Below are 23,299 nucleotides of genomic sequence, written 5' to 3' on the forward strand. Positions count from 1 at the left end.
TCAGGAGTATAAAAAGAACAGAGATGTTTCAAAACCACTTCCTTATTTGTGAGGCACTTGAAGGATTTCCTGGTAGCCTCTTCGTTTCTCTCTCATTGATCACTGGGCAGACCTCCTTGTTACTGCTTGAATTTACCAATGAGGGATTTTTAAACTCAACAGCCGGCGGCTCCCGGCCGCGGTGGACGTTGGTCTTTGTAGTCCAGGCGTCATTGACGAGGCGTTGAGTGGAAGGAGCAGGGGGACTACAACTCCCATGAGGCGGCGCGCCCTGGAGGGGGAGGGGTGGGGTTGGCGCCTGCGCGCAGGCGAGGCTGGCTGGCGTTGTTTATTGTGGCCGGGGCCGCCATCACGGTGTGAGGGGTGGAAGAGAGCGAGCGCGGTAGTCAGTCAGCCGGCGGCGGTGGTGACGGCAACGACGCTGGGGCAATCCATCGACATCTCCTCTGCTGCTGGGCGCCACAGTTTCGAATCGGTGACCTCGGAGAGCGGCGTTGCTCCCTTTCCTCGGAGGAGATCGGATTGAGACGGGCCGGCGAGAGCAGAGCCACAGTTTTACAAAAAGAAAAAAGCCGGTCGCTCGCTCCTTCCCTCCCTCGCTCGGCGGTGACGGGGCCCTCGCCTGCTCCCGGAGGAGAAACTCCCAGCCCTTTTACTCCCGATCCCACCCCACCCCGGCGCCACCATGGCCTGCGGAGCCACCCTGAAAAGGACTATCGATTTCGACCCGCTGCTCAGCCCCCCGTCGCAGTCGCCAAAGAGGAGACGCTGCACCCCGCTCAGCTCGGCCTCCTCCCCGCAGAAGTACCTGAAAATGCAGCCTTCGCCTTTCGGGGAGGTGACCCCCCGCCTCACAACAGGTTGGTAATGGGAGGGGGGGGGGGGGGGTAAGCGGTCGGAGACCCTTGCCGGCAACTCCCTGTTCGGACTGGGGAATCCGCCCTATGATTCTCCCAACTACTCGCCCTTCCTTCACCTACAATACAATCGCGACCCCACCTTCCCCTCTCTCCCTGTATCGCTGCCCCTTTCTTTCACTATCCACCCCCTCCCCCACCAGTCCTCTGGATCCACCCTTGTTCAGTCAAATCCACCTCCCCCCACCCCCACTGCCCTGCCTTGTTAAGTCAGTGGCGCTTCATGTCCCTCCTGCACCATTTCTGGGTGAGTGGCCTTTTGACCCGTGCCAGCTTCACCAGCACATCCGGATTGCAGCCCAACGCCCTTCTCTCTCGCTGTGTAGCCAACCATTCCTCCGGTGTCAACCATCATCCACAGTTCCTTCCTACACATTCCTTCCTCGATCTGAGTCCTATCTTTGGATCACTTCATCACCGTTTCTGGATATTTCCTGTCCCCTCCATCCCTTGGAATAACTTCCTCTCTCTAGCTCACTGTTTTTCCTTTTATCTGCTCATCTGGAGACACAATGGAATGTAGATGATGTTTCTTATTTTAACGTGCCGGAGTAATGCGGGTCCGGCAGCATCTCTGGAGAACGTGGATAGGTTTCTGGTCCGGGGCCTATCAGACCGCTTTCTGAAGAAGGGTCTCGACCCGAAACGTCAGCTATTCCCTTTCTCCAGAGCTATTGCCTGACCTACCGAGTTACTCCAGCTTTTTGTGTCTGTTTTTTGCTTTCGGTACATTTCAGGATCTTGCCCCCTTCACATTATGACCCAACGTCTGTGTAACGTGGTTTAACTTTATTACTCTCCCTTCCCAAATATCTACTTTCCTTTCCCACGTAATCAATCATACTTGCGTTTAATTTCCTCACGATCAATTTGGATCCTCATTGGTGTGTGTGTGGTCCTGTGTCAGTACTTTGGGGCGGTGTTAATAAAGGTGAGGCTCCATGGTGTTCTTGGAGAGCGATTGCAAGGCCTCTATTTCATAAGCATAAATTGGTGATGTAACTACTTGTTTTTTGTTCAAAGGGAACCTATCACCATCTAAATACTTGGAATATTTTAGCTCACTTGGAATCTTCACTTTATTACATAAATGTTGGGTGATTTTGCAACTCTAACATAAAGATTTTTAACCTTAGAATGTATTGGGGAATGTTTGCTTCATTTGCCAAATTTTGTGTGAATTACATTGTGTCATGTATACAAAAATTCATTTGATTAAAGATTGGAATCTATTTCAAAAAGGATGTAATTTATTTCTGTTTTTACTGAGAAAGATTAATTTGGTGGTAAGACATTGGAGTGCCATGTTTTCATTTTGATATTGTTGATTTGTTAATGGACGAAATTGTACCAATAGACCATAGGTGCAGGAGTAGGCCATTCAGCCCTTCGAGCCAGCACCGCCATTCAATGCGATCATGGCTGATCACTCTCAATCAGTACCCCGTTCCTGCCTTCTCCCCATACCCCCTCACTCCGCTATCCTTAAGAGCTCTATCCAGCTCTCTCTTGAAAGCATCCAACGAACTGGCCTCCACTGCCTTCTGAGGCAGAGAATTCCACACCTTCACCACTCTCTGACTGAAAAAGTTCTTCCTCATCTCTGTTCTAAATGGCCTACCCCTTATTCTTAAACTGTGGCCCCTTGTTCTGGACTCCCCCAACATTGGGAACATGTTTCCTGCCTCTAATGTGTCCAATCCCCTAATTATCTTGTATGTTTCAATAAGATCCCCCCTCATCCTTCTAAATTCCAGTGTATACAAGCCCAATCGCTCCAGCCTTTCAACATACGACAGTCCCGCCATTCCGGGAATTAACCTAGTGAACCTACGCTGCACGCCCTCCATAGCAAGAATATCCTTCCTCAAATTTGGAGACCAAAACTGCACACAGTACTCCAGGTGCGGTCTCACCAGGGCCCGGTACAACTGTAGAAGGACCTCTTTGCTCCTATACTCAACTCCTCTTGTTATGAAGGCCAACATTCCATTGGCTTTCTTCACCGCCTGCTGTACCTGCATGCTTCCTTTCATTGACTGATGCACTAAGACACCCAGATCTCGTTGAACTCCCCCTCCTCCTAACTTGACACCATTCAGATAATAATCTGCCTTTCTATTCTTACTTCCAAAGTGAATAACCTCACACTTATCTACATTAAACTGCATCTGCCATGTATCCGCCCACTCACACAACCTGTCCAAGTCACCCTGCAGCCTTATTGCATCTTCCTCACAATTCACACTACCCCCCAGCTTAGTATCATCTGCAAATTTGCTAATGGTACTTTTAATCCCTTCGTCTAAGTCATTAATGTATATCGTAAATAGCTGGGGTCCCAGCACCAAACCTTGCGGTACCCCACTGGTCACTGCCTGCCATTCCGAAAGGGACCCATTTATCCCCACTCTTTGCTTTCTGTCTGTCAACCAATTTTCTATCCATGTCAGTACCCTACCCCCAATACCATGTGCCCTAATTTTGCCCACTAATCTCCTATGTGGGACCTTGTCGAAGGCTTTCTGAAAGTCGAGGTACACCACATCCACTGACTCTCCCCTGTCAATTTTCCTAGTTACATCCTCAAAAAATTCCATTAGATTTGTCAAGCATGATTTCCCCTTCGTAAATCCATGCTGACTCGGAATGATCCTGTTACTGCTATCCAAATGCTCAGCAATTTCGTCTTTTATAATTGACTCCAGCATCTTCCCCACCACTGATGTCAGACTAACTGGTCTATAATTACCCGTTTTCTCTCTCCCTCCTTTCTTAAAAAGTGGGATAACATTTGCTATCCTCCAATCCACAGGAACTGATCCTGAATCTATAGAACATTGAAAAATGATCTCCAATGCTTCCACTATTTCTAGAGCCACCTCCTTAAGTACCCTGGGATGCAGACCATCAGGCCCTGGGGATTTATCAGCCTTCAGTCCCATCAGTCTACCCAAAACCATTTCCTGCCTAATGTGGATTTCCTTCAGTTCCTCCATCACCCTAGGTTCTCCGGCCCCTAGAACATTTGGGAGATTGTGTGTATCTTCCTCAGTGAAGACAGATCCAAAGTAACGGTTTAACTCGTCTGCCATTTCTTTGTTCCCCATAATAAATTCCCCTGCTTCTGTCTTCAAGGGATCCACATTTGCCTTGACTATTTTTTTCCTCTTCACGTACCTAAAAAAACTTTTGCTATCCTCCTTTATATTATTGGCTAGTTTACCCTCGTACCTCATCTTTTCTCCCCGTATTGCCTTTTTAGTTAACTTTTGTTGCTCTTTAAAAGAGTCCCAATCCTCTGTCTTCCCACTCTTCTTTGCTATGTTATACTTCCTCTCCTTAATTTTTATGCTCTCCCTGACTTCCCTTGTCAGCCACAGGTGTCTCTTACTCCCCTTAGAGTCTTTCCACCTCTTTGGAATAAATTGATCCTGCAACCTCTGCATTATTCCCAGGAATACCTGCCATTGCTGTTCTACCATCTCCCTGCTAGGGCCTCCTTCCAGTCAATTTTGGCCAGCTCATGCCTCTGTAATCCCCTTTGCTATACTGTAATACTGACACTTCCGATTTTCCCTTCTGCCTTTCCATTTGCAGAGTAAAACTTATCATGTTGTGATCACTGCCTCCTAATGGCTCTTTTACCTCTAGTCCCCTTATCAGATCAGGATCATTACACAACACTAAATCCAGAATTGCCTTCTCCCTGGTAGGCTCTAGTTGACTTTTTTAAATTAATTTGATTTTCCTTTTTTCCACATCTGTAATTTTTCTTTGGATGTGTAGCTCCAAACATTTTGATGTTATATTTGGGTTTGTATTTAATTACCTTTCATGTTGGATTTGTGATTACAGTGGAGGGAAATTTGGAACAATTTGCGATTTTGAAAATGGAGGATTGATCTTTATTCTCTGATTATGACTGTCAGTTATTTTTTATTTTTTTAATATGGTAATTAAAGATTTTTCAGTGTATTGACATGAAATGCTCCTCGATTACATGAAATGCTCCACTTATTACATGTGGGTATCCTCGGGTACAAATGGTAGTGTCATAATTAAATTACCGGACTAGAAGTCCAGAACCTGCACTGACAATGTACAGATTGAGTTCAGATCCCATCTGGCAGCATAGTGCTTGTTTTACGTTTTAAAAAATCTTTGCAGTAGCTGATGGAAAATACCAAATTGCAATAGCCTCACTAATGGTTACAGTAAAGTGAATGTTTTGGTTCATTATTTGCAAATTGGCTGTGTAAAAGCTTCCAAGATTATTAAATCAGCCTTTTTAACTCTCCATATATATTCAATTAAAAATGGCACAACAAGAATCTGTGATGTCTCAATTCCTGGACAGTAATGTATTTCAACAATTGGAGAGCTTATGACCATATCATTTTGAAAGTGCATGGAGGTAACAGGAACAGAGTGAAACCCGCCATAATTTATCTACAAGTGCTCTATTTCTGGATGGGTTGGAACCAATTGTATAATTCCCATAGCTATTTGCATTTCTCTTGGATAACGTCCTGCTTTTATTGTGAGAATTTGCTGTAATCTGTGAATTGAATTTTCTATGTTCTGATTTTTTTGACAAGGAAGTTTAATTATGTGTAATGGCAATGGAACAATAAATTTATTGCTGCAGCTTTACAGGCCCATTAAGACAATAAAGCACAAATACAGAATCGGTAATACAATAAATGAATAATTAGTAATGTTAGGCAACCAGCTCATTATCATGCAAAACTGAAGCACATAATGCAACCAAACCAAAGGGGTAAGGTTGTGGTGAATGTGCAGTGTTCAAGAGCCTGATGGTTGCTGGGAAGAAACTGCCAGAACCTGTAGATTACAGGGTTCTCTGGCTCCTTTGCCACCTTCCCGATGGCACTAGTGAGATAATAGCATGGTGTGGGTATTTGATACTCGCTGCCTCTCTGAGGCACTGCCTCCTGTGGATCCCTTTGATGTTGGGGAGGTCAGATCATGGGCAATGTCAACCATTCTCTTCAGCCTCCTTTGTTCTGGGTCGTTCTAGTTAGTAAACCAGGCTGTGATGCAACTCTTATTGAATTAGACCATAAATTGTGGTTGTGTGAGAAACGGAGCCCTGTTGGGTACCCTTCTCTGTGTCCAGCTCACTTTTTAAGACACTGTTGTTGATGGACAGTGATATTAAGATTACCAATTGGAGAACCTTGCATCACAGTACAAATGTGAGGTTCTCACAGCATTTGTCAAACCTCAGTAACTTGTTTTGGTGGAATTTCCTCTAATGAAATTAGTGACTCCTTTGTGGAACACTTGCGCTCTCTACAATCTCCATCCTGAGTTCCCAGCTGCATACCATTTCAGTGCTTCCCTTCTCATTCCTACACTGACCCGTCTGTCTTCAGCCTCATTCATTGCCACTGAGACCAAACACACATTGGAGGAACTTCGTATTCTACTTGGGAGTCTATAACCTAATGGTATGAACATTGAATGTTTCAACTTTAACTAACCCAACATTATAGTCAAAGTCATACAGCATGGAAATGGGGCCTTCAGCCCAACTCATCTGTCAGCCCAGCTAAGCTAGACTCTGCATTTGTTTCACTCGTATCCCTCAATCTTATCTATCCATGTAATTCTCCGAATGTCTTTTAAAATGTTATTACTGTATTTGCCTCAACTTTTTCCCCAGGCAGTTTGTTCCATAGGCCCACTGTATGGAAAAACTTGTTGCTCAGGTTCTAATAAATCTTTCTCCTGTCGCCTTACTCTGATGCCCGCTGGTTCTTGATTCCCCTCCCCTGGGGAAAAACAACTCTGTGCATTCACCCTATCTGTACCCCTTGTCTAATCCTGCCTTTACTCTTTTTCTTTTTCTGATTCACCCAGATACCCTCAAGTTCTTGATTCCTCTTCCCTAGGGTGGGAGGGAGGGGGGACAGACTGTATTAACCTTATCTGTACTGTTTCATCTAGTCTTACTTTTACTCCTGATTCACCCCCTCGTCCCATCTGCCTATCGTGTATGCATATTACCTACAAGGGGCCCTATCTCTCCCCCCCCCCCCCCCCGTTCCACCTGCATATTATCCCTCCTTTATCCGGTTCCTCTTATCACCTTCCTTATCAGTTCCATCAAAAGCACCCCGTTCTTTTTTCAATTATCACCTTCCAGCCTCGTGTCTATCACCCGCCAACTGCTGTCTCAACTCCACTTCACACACACACACGCACAAGCATGCGCACACACACACACTTCTACCTGCTACTTGTCTCACCTCTATACAGGTTTTACATACTGAGTGGTGATGCAGTGCAACCTGAATTCTAGGGGCAATTCTCGGGGCTAGTGGAATCAAGGGATACGGGGAGAAGGCAGGCACAGGTTACTGGCTGTAGACGATTAGCCATGATCACAATGAATGGCGGTGCTGGCTCGAAGGGCCAAATGGCCTCCTCCTGCACCTAGTTTCTATGTCTATGTTTCTATGAAACTTTAACTGTCCTTTGCCTTCACAGATACTGCTTGACCCGCTGAGTTTTTACAACTGCATGTTTCTTTGCTCTAGATTACAGCATCTGAAGTCTCTTGTCTCCTTGCCTCCCAACAAATGTAGAGCTCTCTAATACAGTTCCTGTTCTCTTGGGCCAATTCATTTTGCACCAGGAATCTTGCACAGTGTCAAAGGCAGATACCTCCTTGCTTGGGTACAGGTACTAAACTGCCAACCGAACTGCATTTTCATCAAAACACTTTAAAAGGGAGTCATAGACATTGATGTGTCATGGAAACAGGCCAGAGTCCACACTCCCTAATTAATCCTACATTGATCCACGCTTCCTAATTAATCCTACATTGATCCACACTCCCTATTTAATCCTACATTGTTCTCCTCAACCTTCCACCCTCTATCGCCCAGATGCTAGCACTCACTAGGGAAATTTATACATGGTTATTTAACCTACTAACTCTCACATATACCTCTTTCACCCCGGAGATTTCGTAAATGATAATGGGTTTAGTTGCGAGGAGAAGGTGCTGGTGGTTATGGGTGTTGCTGCTGTGCAGCACGTGCTGAGCTGCTAAACCAGGCCTGCTCCACACCAGTCCTTTTTGGCTGCTTCTCTGTGCTGATTTGCGGGATGACTCAATGCTGAATTTATGATGGGCTTCTATCCCAGCAGTGGGCAAAGCAGGAGGTTGTGTAAATCTTTCATAGGCACCTTCATTTTCGAGAGAGCATCCTGAAAGTTGTGTGTGTACATTTTTGAAAATAATACACGATGGGAATATTATGTTTGCAATGGGAATATTATTAATGTACCAATGCTAACTTTTAATTAATATTACCTACTTATTTTTGGTGCTTTCCATGAAAGCAGACACTAAGCATATGTTTAATTTCTATTTGAATGTATATTTTCCATCTGTTTGCAAGAAAGGACCCATCTTTTCTTTTGTTTCTTGCCAGTTTACTTGCGTATTTATTATCATTCTAAAACATTCCCAATCGTTAAGTTTTGCTGTAGCTTTTGTCAACAAGATGAGTTTTTTAGATTTCTGCTACCTTTAAATTTTCCTGTGGTCCATAGTTTGGCATTTCCCGGTTTTCTCTTTAAATGTTTTGCCAACTTGGCCTTCCTTCATAATTTCTTTTGTTTACATTGAAAACCCTGTCCAAACCAAACGACATAATTTTCAAACAATTTAAGATACACACAATCTCCCAAATGTTCTAGGGGCCGGAGAACCTAGGGTGATGGAGGAACTGAAGGAAATCCACATTAGGCAGGAAATGGTTTTGGGTAGACTGATGGGACTGAAGGCTGATAAATCCCCAGGGCCTGATGGTCTGGATCCCAGGGTACTTAAGGAGGTGGCTCTAGAAATAGTGGAAGCATTGGAGATCATTTTTCAATGTTCTATAGATTCAGGATCAGTTCCTGTGGATTGGAGGATAGCAAATGTTATCCCACTTTTTAAGAAAGGAGGGAGAGAGAAAACAGGTAATTATAGACCAGTTAGTCTGACATCAGTGGTGGGGAAGATGCTGGAGTCAATTATAAAAGACGAAATTGCTGAGCATTTGGATAGCAGTAACAGGATCATTCCGAGTCAGCATGGATTTACGAAGGGGAAATCATGCTTGACAAATCTACTGGAATTTTTTGAGGATGTAACTAGGAAAATTGACAGGGGAGAGTCGGTGGATGTGGTGTACCTCGACTTTCAGAAAGCCTTCAACAAGGTCCCACATAGGAGATTAGTGGGCAAAATTAGAGCACATGGTATTGGTGGTAGGGTACTGACATGGATAGAAAATTGGTTGACAGACAGAAAGCAAAGAGTGGGGATAAATGGGTCCCTTTCGGAATGGCAGGCAGTGACCAGTGGGGTACCGCAAGGTTCGGTGCTGGGACCCCAGCTATTTACGATATATATTAATGACTTAGATGAAGGGATTAAAAGTACCATTAGCAAATTTGCAGATGATACTAAGCTGGGCGGTAGTGTGAATTGTGAGGAAGATGCAATAAGGCTGCAGGGTGACTTGGACAGGTTGTGTGAGTGGGCGGATACATGGCAGATGCAGTTTAATGTAGATAAGTGTGAGGTTATTCACTTTGGAAGTAAGAATAGAAAGGCAGATTATTATCTGAATGGTGCCAAGTTAGGAAGAGGGGATGTTCAACGTGATCTGGGTGTCCTAGTGCATCAGTCACTGAAAGGAAGCATGCAGGTACAGCAGGCAGTGAAGAAAGCCAATGGAATGTAGGCCTTCATAACAAGAGGAGTTGAGTATAGGAGCAAAGAGGTCCTTCTACAGTTGTACCGGGCCCTGGTGAGACCGCACCTGGAGTACTGTGTGCAGTTTTGGTCTCCAAATTTGAGGAAGGATATTCTTGCTATTGAGGGCGTGCAGCGTAGGTTCACTAGGTTAATTCCCGGAATGGCTGGACTGTCGTATGTTGAAAGGCTGGAGCAATTAGGCTTGTATACACTGGAATTTAGATGAGGGGGGATCTTATTGAAACATATAAGATAATTAGGGGATTGGACACATTAGAGGCAGGAAACATGTTCCCAATGTTGGGGGAGTCCAGAACAAGGGGCCACAGTTTAAGAATAAGGGGTAGGCCATTTAGAACGGAGATGAGGAAGAACTTTTTCAGTCAGAGAGTGGTGAAGGTGTGGAATTCTCTGCCTCAGAAGGCAGTGGAGGCCAGTTCGTTGGATGCTTTCAAGAGAGAGCTGGATAGAGCTCTTAAGGATAGCGGAGTGAGGGGGTATGGGGAGTAGGCAGGAACGGGGTACTGATTGAGAGTGATCAGCCATGATCGCATTGAATGGCGGTGCTGGCTCGAAGGGCTGAATGGCCTACTCTTGCACCTATTGTCTATTGTTATCACTCATTGGAGACCCTATGCAAAAGAAATAGTGAAATGCAACAGTAAGAAGCAGAAAAGAATCGCGACTGGTTTAAGAGATGAAGGATTTCAGATGAAAGGTTAGTGGAAAAAATGAGGTTGTTCTTGGAGTGCAGAAGGTTGAGAGAGATTTGGTAGAGATAATGAAAGAATGTGATTATGTGAACATGATGGCTGTAGATTAATGCTTGCCAAGAAGCTATTGAGAGGTCGCCAGCCTGTAATAATCATTGTAGAAACAAAGAGCTGCAGATTCTGGTGACCATAATGGACATAAAGTGCTGGAGTAACTTAGCGGGTGGGACAGCATCTCTGGGGAACATGCATAGATGAAGTTTCTGGTTGGGACCTTTCAGGCTGATACTCTGTTTATCTCATGCCACGGCTGCTGCTGCCTGGTCTGAGTTTTTCTATCATTCTTTTATTTCATATTTTCAGCATCTGGATTATCTTGGAGGTCCAGAATTATAGTGTGTCATATCTTCTCCTTCCTTCTCTCTCCCTACCTGCAGACAAATTAGCGTAGTTAATGAGCCTTTATCACCCTCTCAGCCAGCACCTCTGCCTTTTTTTCCCAACAGATCCTTTGTTCTTGCTTTAATCGCATATGCTGCCTTTGCTCTGTTCACACCCCACCCCTCTTCTCTTCCCCCCCCCCCCCCCCCCTTTCAAATTTCCAATATCTGCATGTTTTATTTGGCTTTGAGAAGCTATTCTAATCTGCAGACCAGGGAAAATCATTGTACCAATGCACAAAAGGTACTGGGGAGATGCGAGTAAGATTTTTGTGTGCACAAATGGCACTGGAGTATGCTACCGTTGACATTTTTACATGCAATGTAGTTCCAGGTTATTTAAAGAATTGTGGAACTTGGAGGGAAATAATTAGCAGGGCCTCAGGAAAAAACCCCAATTAAAAATGTTCCAATGGGATTGATATTTTGTGAACGAGAATTCTGTGAAGGCAACAAAAGTTGATGAGGGTAGTGAATTTGGAGTTTGCATGGATCTTGGTAACAAAAGCACCTGTAAAGGTGGTCAAGGTCAAAAGTACTTTTGTTAGCACTAAAGATTTGTAACATACAGGTTTATTGCTCGGGAGCTAGAAATATATATTTTTTGCTATCGGTTAGTGCTGCTTGTATATTCACAATAGGCCAGCTGGCACCTTTCACTATTTGAAATGCTTATTGCCATTTTACGGTTTTGTTTTTTGTCCCAAAATGAATGACTTAAGACTTCCCTATTTTCCCCCTTGATGTCCACTCATTTTGCCAGTCTATAGGTCATGTTTCCAAATGTAACAGTCCTACGGAAGATGCAAAACAGCCTTCTTGCATCTCCCTTGTCCCATACCCGATTGAGTTGACCTATATGCCCAATTTTGCCAACCAAGTTGCCTTGGCTGTTAAACCCCTGTGTAAAAAGCTCATGAGTGGTGTAGCTACAAATGTGAGGCCTCTGCTGAAGATTCCTCCATTGCCAGTGTAAGGCCACATGCAAACTGGAAGAACAGCACGTCGCATGCTGCTTTGGTAGCTTGCAACCCAATGGTATGAACATTGAATTCCTCATTTCAAGTAACGCACCCCACTACCCCCCCACACCCCTTCTCCTTCTGCTGCCATCCCCTCTCTTTTGTGCATATTCCTCCCACCACCCTGGTCTCCACTCTTCCATACACGCATTTCCCATATAACATAAGTCGCTATAGAAAATGGACATTTCCGATTTGTGGAGAAATCTGTCTTGTGGACTGTTCTTGGGAATCGTACAATATCTCAGGATTGCCTGTACAAAACTGTTAGTTTTATCAAGATCCTTGGGCTGAGGAGTCACATTAGGTCAGGTTGTTATTTGTTACTATTTGTACAGTACTGTTTTTGTCAAAGGCAACATATAAATTCCTTGTGTTAATTTACTTGTTTGTATTGCTTTATTTTCAGTGAGTTTAGAAAGAAAATTGGAGTTAAACATTACAACAAAATTAGTGGTAAAACCTATTTTCAGTGTAGTTCATGGGGTTTTATTATAATTGTTATAAAGCAGCAGTATACTTTTATCATTGTTAAAAAGCTGGTGGAAAGAACCTGCAAAGGACTGCAATAAAATATTGTCTGATCCAATTTAAGAAATGCATTTAAATGCCTATGGGTGTTGTATTTTTTAATTTGTTTTGAATTTAAATTGTTGAGCAATATACAATTAATGTAATGTGTTTACATTATTTTGAATTTCAAAAAAAATCCAGTGTTTAAAATGGCCTCGTGCTAAGGGAAAGATTGAGGTGTGGCTACAGTCCTTTGCCGGCTCTTTCCACCAGCTTTGTATCATCAACAGACTTTGTATATATTACACTTGGTGTGTTCTTTCAGAAATTGCATGCTAATTCTATTCAATGAAATTCCAGAGATCTTGCTTTTGGGGCTTTCTTTTGCATGATTCCCATGCAAGTCTTTTGTGTAGATGGTATTTTAACAATTTTGTCTTTTGACGAGTCATGGTAACTTGTTCCTGATATCAGATGTTTTTTTCAGAAAGTTCAGAGTAAATATTTATTGTAATTTCTGACTACTTCCTCTTGTTAATCCATGGCAGGATTGCTGGTAACCAAGTAGCTTGATCCCCCCTCCCGTTTCTTCCTTCCCATCTATTTGGAAATCATTTAATTGAGGGCAATACAAATGAGTTAAAGTTGTATTTTGAATAGTATTTATAGGCCATGGTACAGGCTTCGTACAAGTTTGTTGGACATGGTACATTCTCTTAGCTATCTGATGACAAAGGTAGATAAAATCAGACATTGTGTTTTCAAGATTCACGGTTTTCCTTCAATTCAAACCAATGCATTTTTAAGGAGTAAAACATTGAATAAAGCTTAATTTTTATCTTTGCTGTTTATAAAAGAGTAACGTGCAAATCCATTGGATTTGTATTCAACTGGACCTGTACGTTACTCTTTTATAAACAGTAAAGATAAAATTAAGCTTTTCAATGTTTTTGCTTAAAATTAACTTCAATGCGTTTTTCCAAAATTGACACACTGTAGCACAACCATATGTGTCAACTGTATATTCCATTGACATTCTTTGTTACAATTATTCTTAATTAGTTCCAATATAAGATGGTCAGTAGAGCTGCTGCATATTATATAATTTCTTGATTTGTACTTTATTGGGTGAAATAATACTTCTGTTCATATTTTTTTGTTCTGGTCCTTTTGTTAATCAAGCAAGTGAGTTGATTTTTAAATGTACATGTCATGTAGTTTCTATTAAATTTTATTTGTCTTTTTCAGAACAAATTCTCCACAACATAAAACAGGAGTACAAACGCATTCAGAAAAGAAGACATTTAGAAAGTTTCCTGCATCAATCGGAGGGCAGTTGTTCAAGTGATACACAGTCCCAAATTCCAGTTTTAAATGGACCAGCTTTGCAAGGTGTGTGGTTATCCAATTTATTTTGTTAAAATCTGTATAATTTTTTTAATCTTTATCTGCAAAATAGAGTAATGGAGACATGCAAGTGTCGATGGAAAATGGTGCTTTAGTTTAAACTGGATAACCAACATCCACCTGTGGTTAATTGTCTAATGAGTCTATAACAAATCATACTGTATTACCCTTTGGAATGTGCTCATGGTTGCATTACAGATATCTATATATACCTTTTAATGTCTTGGTTCAGTTAAAACCAGAGAGCTGGGTACTGGGAACGAAAGTTTTTCATATTGCAATTAATATTACATTACATTATAGTTATATATATATATGTATATATATGTATGATAGAAAACTTTGCATTACAATTCGTCTAGTTGAAAATGTGTAGAATACCACATTATTTTACACAGGGATAACCTTCTCTCCCTTGATCCCATGTGACTAGCTCTCCCCGAATCCCATGTGATCTAACCTACCATGCGGATCCTTGTCAAATGCTTTGCTGAAGTCCATAAAGGGAATATTTACAGCTTTGCCCTCATCGTCCTTTTTAGTCACTTCAAAATACTCAATTGAATTTGTGAAGCCCGATCTTCTGTGTTCAAAACCATGCTGTCTATCCCTAATCGGCTCATCTATCCTAATGCATATATATCTTATCCTTTGGAGTACTGTCTAATAACCTGCCTACCACAGACGTTAGGCACACTGGTCTATAGCGCTCAGGCTTTTCCTTACAGCCTTTCTTAAATAGAGGCACAACATTAGACACCCTCCAGTCTTCTGACACCTTGCCTATATCTAATGATGATTTGTACATCTGCCATGGCGCTTGCAATTTATTTGCTAGCTTCCCACCGTGTCCTTATCTGATTAGACCTGGAAGACTTATCCTTGACTGATACTGAACTCGACACTTACATTAACTGTCCCAAGTTCCCCAATCTTCACATCTTTCCCCACAGTAAATAGAAAGGAGAAATACTCTTTGAGGAACTTGCCCAACTCCTGTGACTCCACACACGTATGACTGCATTAGTTTCTAAGGGGCCTTGTGCTCTCACCCTCTTTCCCTTAATGTTCACGAAATATGTTTGTATTTTCCTTGCATTGAAAGAAAATGGAATGTGTATAAAAAAGGATCTTGATTCTATCAATTCTTTGGAATGTCGGGGCAATTACAAAGGTTGATCTTTATTGTACAACTAGCACAAGTGTGCCCGTTGGGCCCGTCCTCGTAGGGTTTCCATTGTAACCGGGAGGGGAGTGGGGGGGAGGGAAGGGGGAGGGTGGGAGGAGGGGGGAAGGGAGGGGGGAGGGGGGAAGGGAGGGGGACCTCCCCTTTTCCCAGTACCCCTCTTTCCCCCGTTGGGCCCGTCCTCGTAGGGTTTCCATTGTAACCGGGAGGAGGGGAGGGAGGGAAGGGGGGTGGAGGGAGGAGGGGAGGGAGGGGGTGGAAGGGGGAGGGGGGAGTGGAGAAGGGGGGAGGGAGGGGGACCTACCCTTTTCCCAGTACCCCTCTTTCCCCGTTGGGCCCGTCCTCGTAGGGTTTCCATTGTAACCGGGAGGAGGGGAGGGAGGGAAGGGGGAGGGAGGAGGGAGGAGGGGGAAGGGGGAGGGAGGGAGGAGGGGGAAGGAGGGGAGGGGAGGGGGGAAAGGGGGAGGGAGGGGGACCTCCCCTTTTCCCAGTACCCCTCTTTCCCTGTTGGGCCTGTCCTCGTAGGGTTTCCATTGTAACCGGGAGGAGGGGAGGGAGAGAAGGGGGAGGGAGGGGGACCTCCCCTTTTTCCAGCACCCCTCTTTCCCCGTTGGGCCCGTCCCCGTAGGATTTCCATTGTAACCGGGAGGGGGGAGGGAGGGTGGAAGGAGAGGGGAGGGGGAGAGGGATGGAAGGGTGGAGGGAGGGGGGAGGGAGGGAAGGAGGGAGGGGGGGGGAGTTAGGGGGGAGGGGTGAGGGAGGGAGTTGGGGAGGAGGGGGAGAGGGAGTGGGGATGGAGGTGGGAAGGAGGGGGGATGAAGGGGTTGAGGGGGGAAGTGGGACCTCCCCTTTTCCCAGTACCCCTCTTTCCCCCACCACCAAGCCCCCTCCGCAATGACCCCTGTTGTCCCCCTCCCCAGTCCCCCTTCGTGGATGGGGGACCGAGCTCAGGGGTGACCGAGCTTTTGCGGTTGCAGCTCCTAGACTGTGGAACAGCATCCCTCTCCCCATCAGAACTGCCCCCTCCATCCACTCCTTTAAGTCCAGGCTCAAAATCTATTTCTACTCCCTAGCGTTTGAGGCTCATTGAGGAGGTGTTGTGAACTGTTTGCGTGCCACTGTATGTCTCATTTTTTTCCTTAGTACCTATTCAGATGTACAGCACTTTGGTCAACGTGGGTTGTTTTTAAATGTGCTATACAAATATAATTGACTTGACTTGACCAAGTGCTTCTCATAAAAAAATGTAAATTTGTGAAGAGTAGACACCCAATAGCAGCTGCTTGTCCATTGTGACATCACACGCTGAAGGGGGGGGGAGGGGGGTCAGCTCGAGCTCATCTCACAGGGGCATTGTGACATCACAAGCTGAAGACTAAATCCGCACCGCAGCGCCCCCCTGAAAAGGGGGGGGGGCAGCGCTTTAAAAACTCTGTAACTTAAAAAACATGCGACTAAATCAAATGGAAAATATCACGGCCGGTCGTTTGGGAGGTTGGCGATTAAGGCGGTGCGAAAACCGTCGCGCTACAGTTCACCGTTTTGCCGCAATCGCTGTTACGCGCGAACATATCAAATATTCAGGTCAAACCCAAAAAAAATATATAAACAAGATCTGAGTTTTAATAGTATACTAGCACAAGTGTGCCCGTTGGGCCCGTCCTCGTAGGGTTTCCATTGTAACCGGGAGGGAAGTGGGGGGGAGGGAAGGGGAAGGGGGGAAGGGAGGGGGACCTCCCCTTTTCCCAGTACTCCTCTTTCCCCGTTGGGCCCGTCCTTGTAGGGTTTCCATTGTAACCGGGAGGAGGGGAGGGAGGGGAGGGAGGAGGGGAGGGGGAGGGAGGAGGGGAGGGAGGGGGAAAAGGGGGAGGGAGGGGGACCTCCCCTTTTCCCAGTACCCCTCTTTCCCCGTTGGGCCCGTCCTCGTAGGGTTTCCATTGTAACCGGGAAGAGGGGAGGGTGGAGGGGTGGAGGGAGGGGGACCTCCCCTTTTCCCAGCACCCCTCTTTCCCCGTTGGGCCCGTCCCCGTAGGATTTCCATTGTAACCGGGAGGGGGGAGGGAGGGTGGAAGGAGAGGGGAGGGGGAGAGGGTTGGGGGAGGGAGGGATGGAGGGGGGGGAGGGAGTTGGGGAGGAGTGGGGATGGAGGTGGGAAGGAGGGGGGATGAAGGGGTTGAGGGGGGAAGTGGGACCTCCCCTTTTCCCAGTACCCCTCTTTCCCCCACCACCAAGCCCCCTCCGCAATGACCCCTGTTGTCCCCCTCCCCAGTCCCCCTTCGTGGATGGGGGACCGAGCTCAGGGGTGACCGAGCTTTTGCGGTTGCAGCTCCTAGACTGTGGAACAGCATCCCTCTCCCCATCAGAACTGCCCCCTCCATCCACTCCTTTAAGTCCAGGCTCAAAATCTATTTCTACTCCCTAGCGTTTGAGGCTCATTGAGGAGGTGCTGTGAACTGTTTGCGTGCCACTGTATGTCTCATTTTTTTCCTTAGTACCTATTCAGATGTACAGCACTTTGGTCAACGTGGGTTGTTTTTAAATGTGCTATACAAATATAATTGACTTGACTTGACCAAGTGCTTCTCATAAAAAAATGTAAATTTGTAAAGAGTAGACACCCAATAGCAGCTGCTTGTCCATTGTGACATCACACGCTGAAGGGGGGGGGGAGGGGGGTCAGCTCGAGCTCATCTCACAGGGGCATTGTGACATCACAAGCTGAAGACTAAATCCGCTCCGCAGCGCCCCCCTGAAAAGGGGGGGGGGGCAGCGCTTTAAAAACTCTGTAACTTAAAAAACATGCGACTAAATCAAATGGAAAATATCACGGCCGGTCGTTTGGGAGGTTGGCGATTAAGGCGGTGCGAAAACCGTCGCGCTACGGTTCACCGTTTTGCCGCAATCGCTGTTACGCGCGAACATATCAGATATTCAGGTCAAACCCAAAAAATATATATAAACAAGATCTGAGTTTTAATAGTATACTAGAACAAGTGTGCCCGTTCAAAGCGGGCCCTTTGGGCCCGTCCCCACACCTCCCATTTTCTCCTCCTCCAGCCCCACTCTTACTCTCCCCACACCCTCCCCTTGGGCGGTGAGGTAGTGGTGGAGGGAGGGAGGTGTTGAGGATGGACCCGGGGGGGGGGGGGGGGGATAGCGGGGAGATGTTCTCCCGGGTGTGGGAGAGAGGAGAGAAGCAGGGGGGGAGAGGAGAGGTGAGCCGGTGATCGCAGGCTGGCGCCGCTAACGGCGTCCATTTTTTTGTTGCGAGTGAGGAGATTCCGCGCATGCGTGCTGAGCACAGAGTGAGGAGATTCCGCGCATGCGTACTGAGCACTGCCTCACCGCAGCGCCCTCTATCGAAACCTCAATAAGGGGGGGGGGCATTGCATTAAAACCTGTGTAACTTAAAAAATATGCGACAGAATTAAATTAAAAAATCATTTTCCAGCATTGGCCCGCGTGGTGATTAAGGCGGTACAAAAATCGTGGCGCTACGGTTCACCGTTTTGCCGTATTCAGCCGACATCAGTGGAATATATATACAACGCTACAAGATCTGAGTTTTAGTAGTATATAGACTAGCGAAGAGGGCCCGTTGGGCCCATTCCCACACCCCCCATTCTCTCCTCCCACAACCCCAATCTTACTCTCCCCTCACCCCCCCCTTTCCCCACGACCTCCCCTTTTCCCAGTACCCCTATTTCCCCCACCACCAAGCCCCCTCCGGACGACCCCTGTTGTCCCCCTCCCCAGTCCCCATTCTCAGACCCCGCCACCATTCTCTCTCCCCCAGACACACTCTTACTATCCCCCACCCCCCCTTTCCCCAGCACACCCCTTTCCCCTACTCTCTCTTGCCCCCAGCACCAACAGGTCCGGGGGGGGGCGGGGGTGCGCATCAGTGAAAGGTCCGGGGGGAGCACATCAGTGAAAGGTCCGGGGGGGAGGGGGGGCGATAGCGGGGAGAGGGTCTCCCGGGTGTGGAAGAGAGGAGAGAAGCAAGGGGAGAGAGGAGAGGTGAGCCCATACGCACAGACGCACCACGCTGAAAGCCTTCAATAAATCAGTAGGAGGGGGGTTGCGCGAGCTCTTGTCACATGGGCATTTTGACGTCACACGCTGAAGGCCATGGAAAAAACGGCTGGAATTTAAAAAAAAAACTAAGACCTCTGTAACTTAAAAAATACATGACCGAATCAAATAAAAATATCATTTTCCAGCAGCGTTCAGCGTCGTGATTAAGGCGGTGCAAAAATCGTGGCGCTACGGTTCACCGTTTTTGCCGAAATCAGCCGAAATAACAGAGAATTTAAAAAAAACTTTTAAACCTCTGTAACTTAATAAATATATGACCGAATTAAATTTAAAAATCATTTTCGGCAAGCGTCCAGCGGTGTGATTAGGCGGTGCAAAAATTGTGGCGCTACGGTTCACCGTTTTGCCGAAATCAGCCGAAATCACTGTTACAAACATATATACTCTTCTGAGTTTTAGTATATTACTAGCACAAGTGTGCCCGTTGGGCCCGTCCTCGTAGGGTTTCCATTGTAACCGGGAGGGGAGTGGGGGGGAGGGAAGGGGGAGGTGTGGAGGGGGGAAGGGGGAGGTGTGGAGGGGGGGAGGGGGGGAGGGAGGTAGGGGGACCTCCCCTTTTCCCCAGTACCCCTCTATCCCCGTTGGGCCCGTCCTCGTAGGGTTTCCATTGTAACCGGGAGGAGGGGAGGGAGGGAAGGGGGAGGGGAGGGGAGGGGAGGGGGAGAGAGGGGGACCTCCCCTTTTCCCAGTACCCCTCTTTCCCCGTTGGGCCCGTCCTCGTAGCGTTTCCATTGTAACCGGGAGGGGAGTGGGGGGGAGGGAAGGGAGGTGTGGAGGGGGAGGGAGGGGACCACCCGTTTTCCCAGTACCCCTCTTTCCCCGTTGGGCCCGTCCTCGTAGGGTTTCCATTGTAACCGGGAGGGGGGAGGGAGGGAGGTGTGGAGGGAGGAGGGGAGAAGGGGGGGAGGTGGTGGAAGGGGGGAGGGGAGGGGGACCTCCCCTTTTCCCAGTACCCCTCTTTCCCCGTTGGGCCCGTCCTCGTAGGGTTTCTATTGTAACCGGGAGGGGAGTGGGGGGGAGGGAAGGGGGAGGGAGGGAGGTGTGGAGGGAGGTGTGGAGGGAGGGGGGGGGGAGGGAGGTGTGGAGGGGGGAGGGGAGGGGTAGGGAGGAAGGGGGGGACCTTCCCTTTTCCCAGTACCCCTCTTTCCCCGTTGGGCCCGTCCTCGTAGGGTTTCCATTGTAACCGGGATGAGGGGAGGGAGGGAGGAGGGAGGTGTGGTGGGAGGAGGAGAGGGGAAGGGGGGAGGGAGAGGGGATGGAGGGGGGTATGGGGAGGGAGGGGGACCTCCCCTTTTCCCAGTACCCCTCTTTCCCCAGTACCCCTCTTTCCCCGTTGGGCTCGTCCTCGTATGGTTTCCATTGTAACCGGGGGGGAGGGAGGGAGGAGGGGAGGGGGATGGAGGGTAGGGGGAGGGGGGGAGGGGGACCTCCCCTTTTCCCAGTACCCATCTTTCCCCGTTGGGCCCGTCCCCGAGGGGTGAGGGAGGTGGGGAGGGATGGTGAGGGAGTTGGGGAGGAGGGGGGGAGGGAGTGGGGATGGAGGTGGGAAGGAGTGGGAAGGAAGGGGTTGAGGGGGGAAGGGGGACCTCCCCTTTCTTTTTTCGAAGCACTTGCCCCGGTGGCCCACGAGCATAGGGGCCCCATGCTGATCTGTGTATGTTAAGTGACTTGCAATAAAAAACACAACTTTAAAAAACAATCAGCTGCTTTTCGCAACAATGTTGAACCCATCTCACACAAGCATTGTGACGTCACAAGCTGAAGACCTTGAAAAAAAAGGTTAAAAATAAAAAGATGTAAATTTGTAAAGAGTAGACACCCAATAGCAGCTGCTTGTCCATTGTGACATCACAAGCTGAAGGGGGGGGGAGGGGGGTCAGCTCGAGCTCATCTCATAGGGGCATTGTGACATCACAAGCTGAAGACCTTCAATAAATCCGCACCACAGCGCCCCCTATAAATTAGGGGGGGGGGGGAGCGCTTTAAAACCTCTGTAACTTAAAAAACATGCGACCGAATTAAATAAAAAACAATTTTCCAGCAGATAACCGCGTGGTGATTAAGGTGGTGCAAAAATCGTGGCGCTACGGTTCACCGTTTTGACGAAATCAGAGAAACCGTTGTTACGCGCATACCAGGTCAAACCCAAAAAAAATATATACACAAGATCTGAGTTTTAATAGTATACTAGCACAAGTGTGCCCGTTGGGCCCGTCCTCGTAGGGTTTCCATTGTAACCGGGAGGGGAGTGGGGGGGAGGTAAGGGGGAGGGGGGACCTCCCCTTTTCCCAGTACCCCGTTGGGCCCGTCCTCGTAGGGTTTCCATTGTAACCGGGAGGAGGGGAGGGAGGGAAGGGGGAGGGGAGGGAGGGGAGGGGAGGGAGGGGAGGGGGAGGGGGACCTCCCCTTTTCCCAGTAGCCCTCTTTCCCCGTTGGGCCCGTCTTCGTAGGGTTTCCATTGTAACCGGGAGGGGAGTGGGGTGGGGGTAAGGGGAGGGAGGGAGGAGTGGAGGGGGAGGGGAGGGGAGGGAGGAGGGGGGGGACGGGGGGAGTTAGGGGTGAGGGAGTTGGGGAGGGAGGGAGGTGTGGAGGGGGAAGGGAGGGAGAGGGGTAGGGGAGAGGGAGGGATGGAGGGGACGGGGGGAGTTAGGGGTGAGGGAGGGGGAGGAGTTTTAGGAGGGAGTGGGGATGGAGGTGGGAAGGAGGGGGGAGGAATGGGTTGAGGGGGGAAGGGTGACCTCCCCTTTTCCCAGTACCCCTCTTTCCCCCGTACCCCTCTTTCCCCCCCATCACCAAGCCCCCTCCGCAACGACCCCTGTTGTCCCCATTCTCAGACCCTCCCCATTCTCTCTCCCCCAGACACTCAGTGTCTTTTCACAAAATTTCCGGTCACTAAGCTTACGGTCTTAAGCTCAGGGGTGACCGAGCTTTTGCGGTTGCAGCTCCTAGACTGTGGAACAGCATCCCTCTCCCCATCAGAATTGCCCCCTCCATCCACTCCTTTAAGTCCAGGCTCAAAACCTATTTCTATTCCCTAGCGTTTCCGGTCTTAAGCTCAGGGGTGACCGAGCTTTTGCGGTTGCAGCTCCTAGACTGTGGAACAGCATCCCTCTCCCCATCAGAATTGCCCCCTCCATCCACTCCTTTAAGTCCAGGCTCAAAACCTATTTCTATTCCCTAGCGTTTGAGGCTCATTGAGGAGGTGCTGTGAACTGTTTGCGTGCCATTGTATGTTTCTTTTCTTTTTTTTCCTTAGTACCTAATCAGATGTACAGCACTTTGGTCAACGTGGGTTGTTTTTAAATGTGCTATACAAATAAAATTGACTTGACTTGACCAAGTGCTTCTCACGGCGATCTGTATTCGCAACAATGTATCACCCATCTCACAGGGGCATTGTGACATCATAAGCTGAAGACCTTCAATAAATCCGCACCACAGCGCCTGTATTCGCAACAATGTATCCCCCATCTCACAGGGGCATTGTGACATCATAATCTGAAGACCTTCAATAAATCCGCACCACAGCGCCCCCTATAATTTAGGGGGGGGGGGAGCGCTTTAAAACCTCTGTAACTTAAAAAACATGCGACCGAATTAAATAAAAAACAATTTTGCAGCAGATAACCGCGTGGTGATTAAGGCGGTGCAAAAATCGTGGCGCTACGGTTCACCGTTTTGACGAAATCAGAGAAACCGCTGTTACGCGCATATATATATATATAACACAAGATCTGAGTTTTAGTAGTATACTAGAAAAGAGGGCCCGTTGGGCCCGTCCCCACACCCCCCATTCTCTCCTCCCCCAGCCCCACTCTTACTCTCCAAGTGTGCCCGTTGGGCCCGTCCTCCTGATCTGTGTATGTCAAGTGACCACTATAACCTTTTTTTTTTTTTTTCCTAATCAGATGTGCAGCACTTTGGTCAACATGGGTTGTTTTTAAATGTGCTATACAAATATAATTGACTTGACTTGACTTGACTTGCAATAACAAAACAATCAGTGCTTTTCTGGAAGCTTTTCGAAACAATGTAGCCGTCACAAGCTGAAAACTAAATCCTTTTCTGGAAACTTTTCGAAACAAATGTAGCCGTCACAAGCCACAAGCTGAAAACTAAATCTGCACCGCAGCGCCCCCCTGAAAAAGGGGGGGGGCAGCGCTTTAAAACCTCTGTAACTTAAAAAACACGCGACCAAATTAAATGGAAATA

General features: G+C 47.3%; 1 protein-coding gene across 1 annotated transcript in view; it reads left to right on the plus strand.

The window, feature by feature from the left end:
- Positions 1-281: 281 nt before the first annotated feature.
- The window catches only part of akirin2 (akirin 2), a 54,455-nt gene continuing 31,437 nt past the window's right edge, over positions 282-23,299 (plus strand). Inside the window, exons 1-2 of the mRNA XM_078399806.1 lie at positions 282-860; positions 13,645-13,788. Of these exons, the coding sequence (XP_078255932.1) occupies positions 686-860; positions 13,645-13,788 (319 nt within the window). The 5' untranslated portion in view covers positions 282-685. The remainder of the gene's footprint in view (positions 861-13,644; positions 13,789-23,299) is intronic.

The sequence above is a fragment of the Rhinoraja longicauda genome, chromosome 5, assembly GCF_053455715.1.
Source record: "Rhinoraja longicauda isolate Sanriku21f chromosome 5, sRhiLon1.1, whole genome shotgun sequence".
NCBI classification, from domain to species: Eukaryota; Metazoa; Chordata; class Chondrichthyes; order Rajiformes; family Arhynchobatidae; genus Rhinoraja; species Rhinoraja longicauda.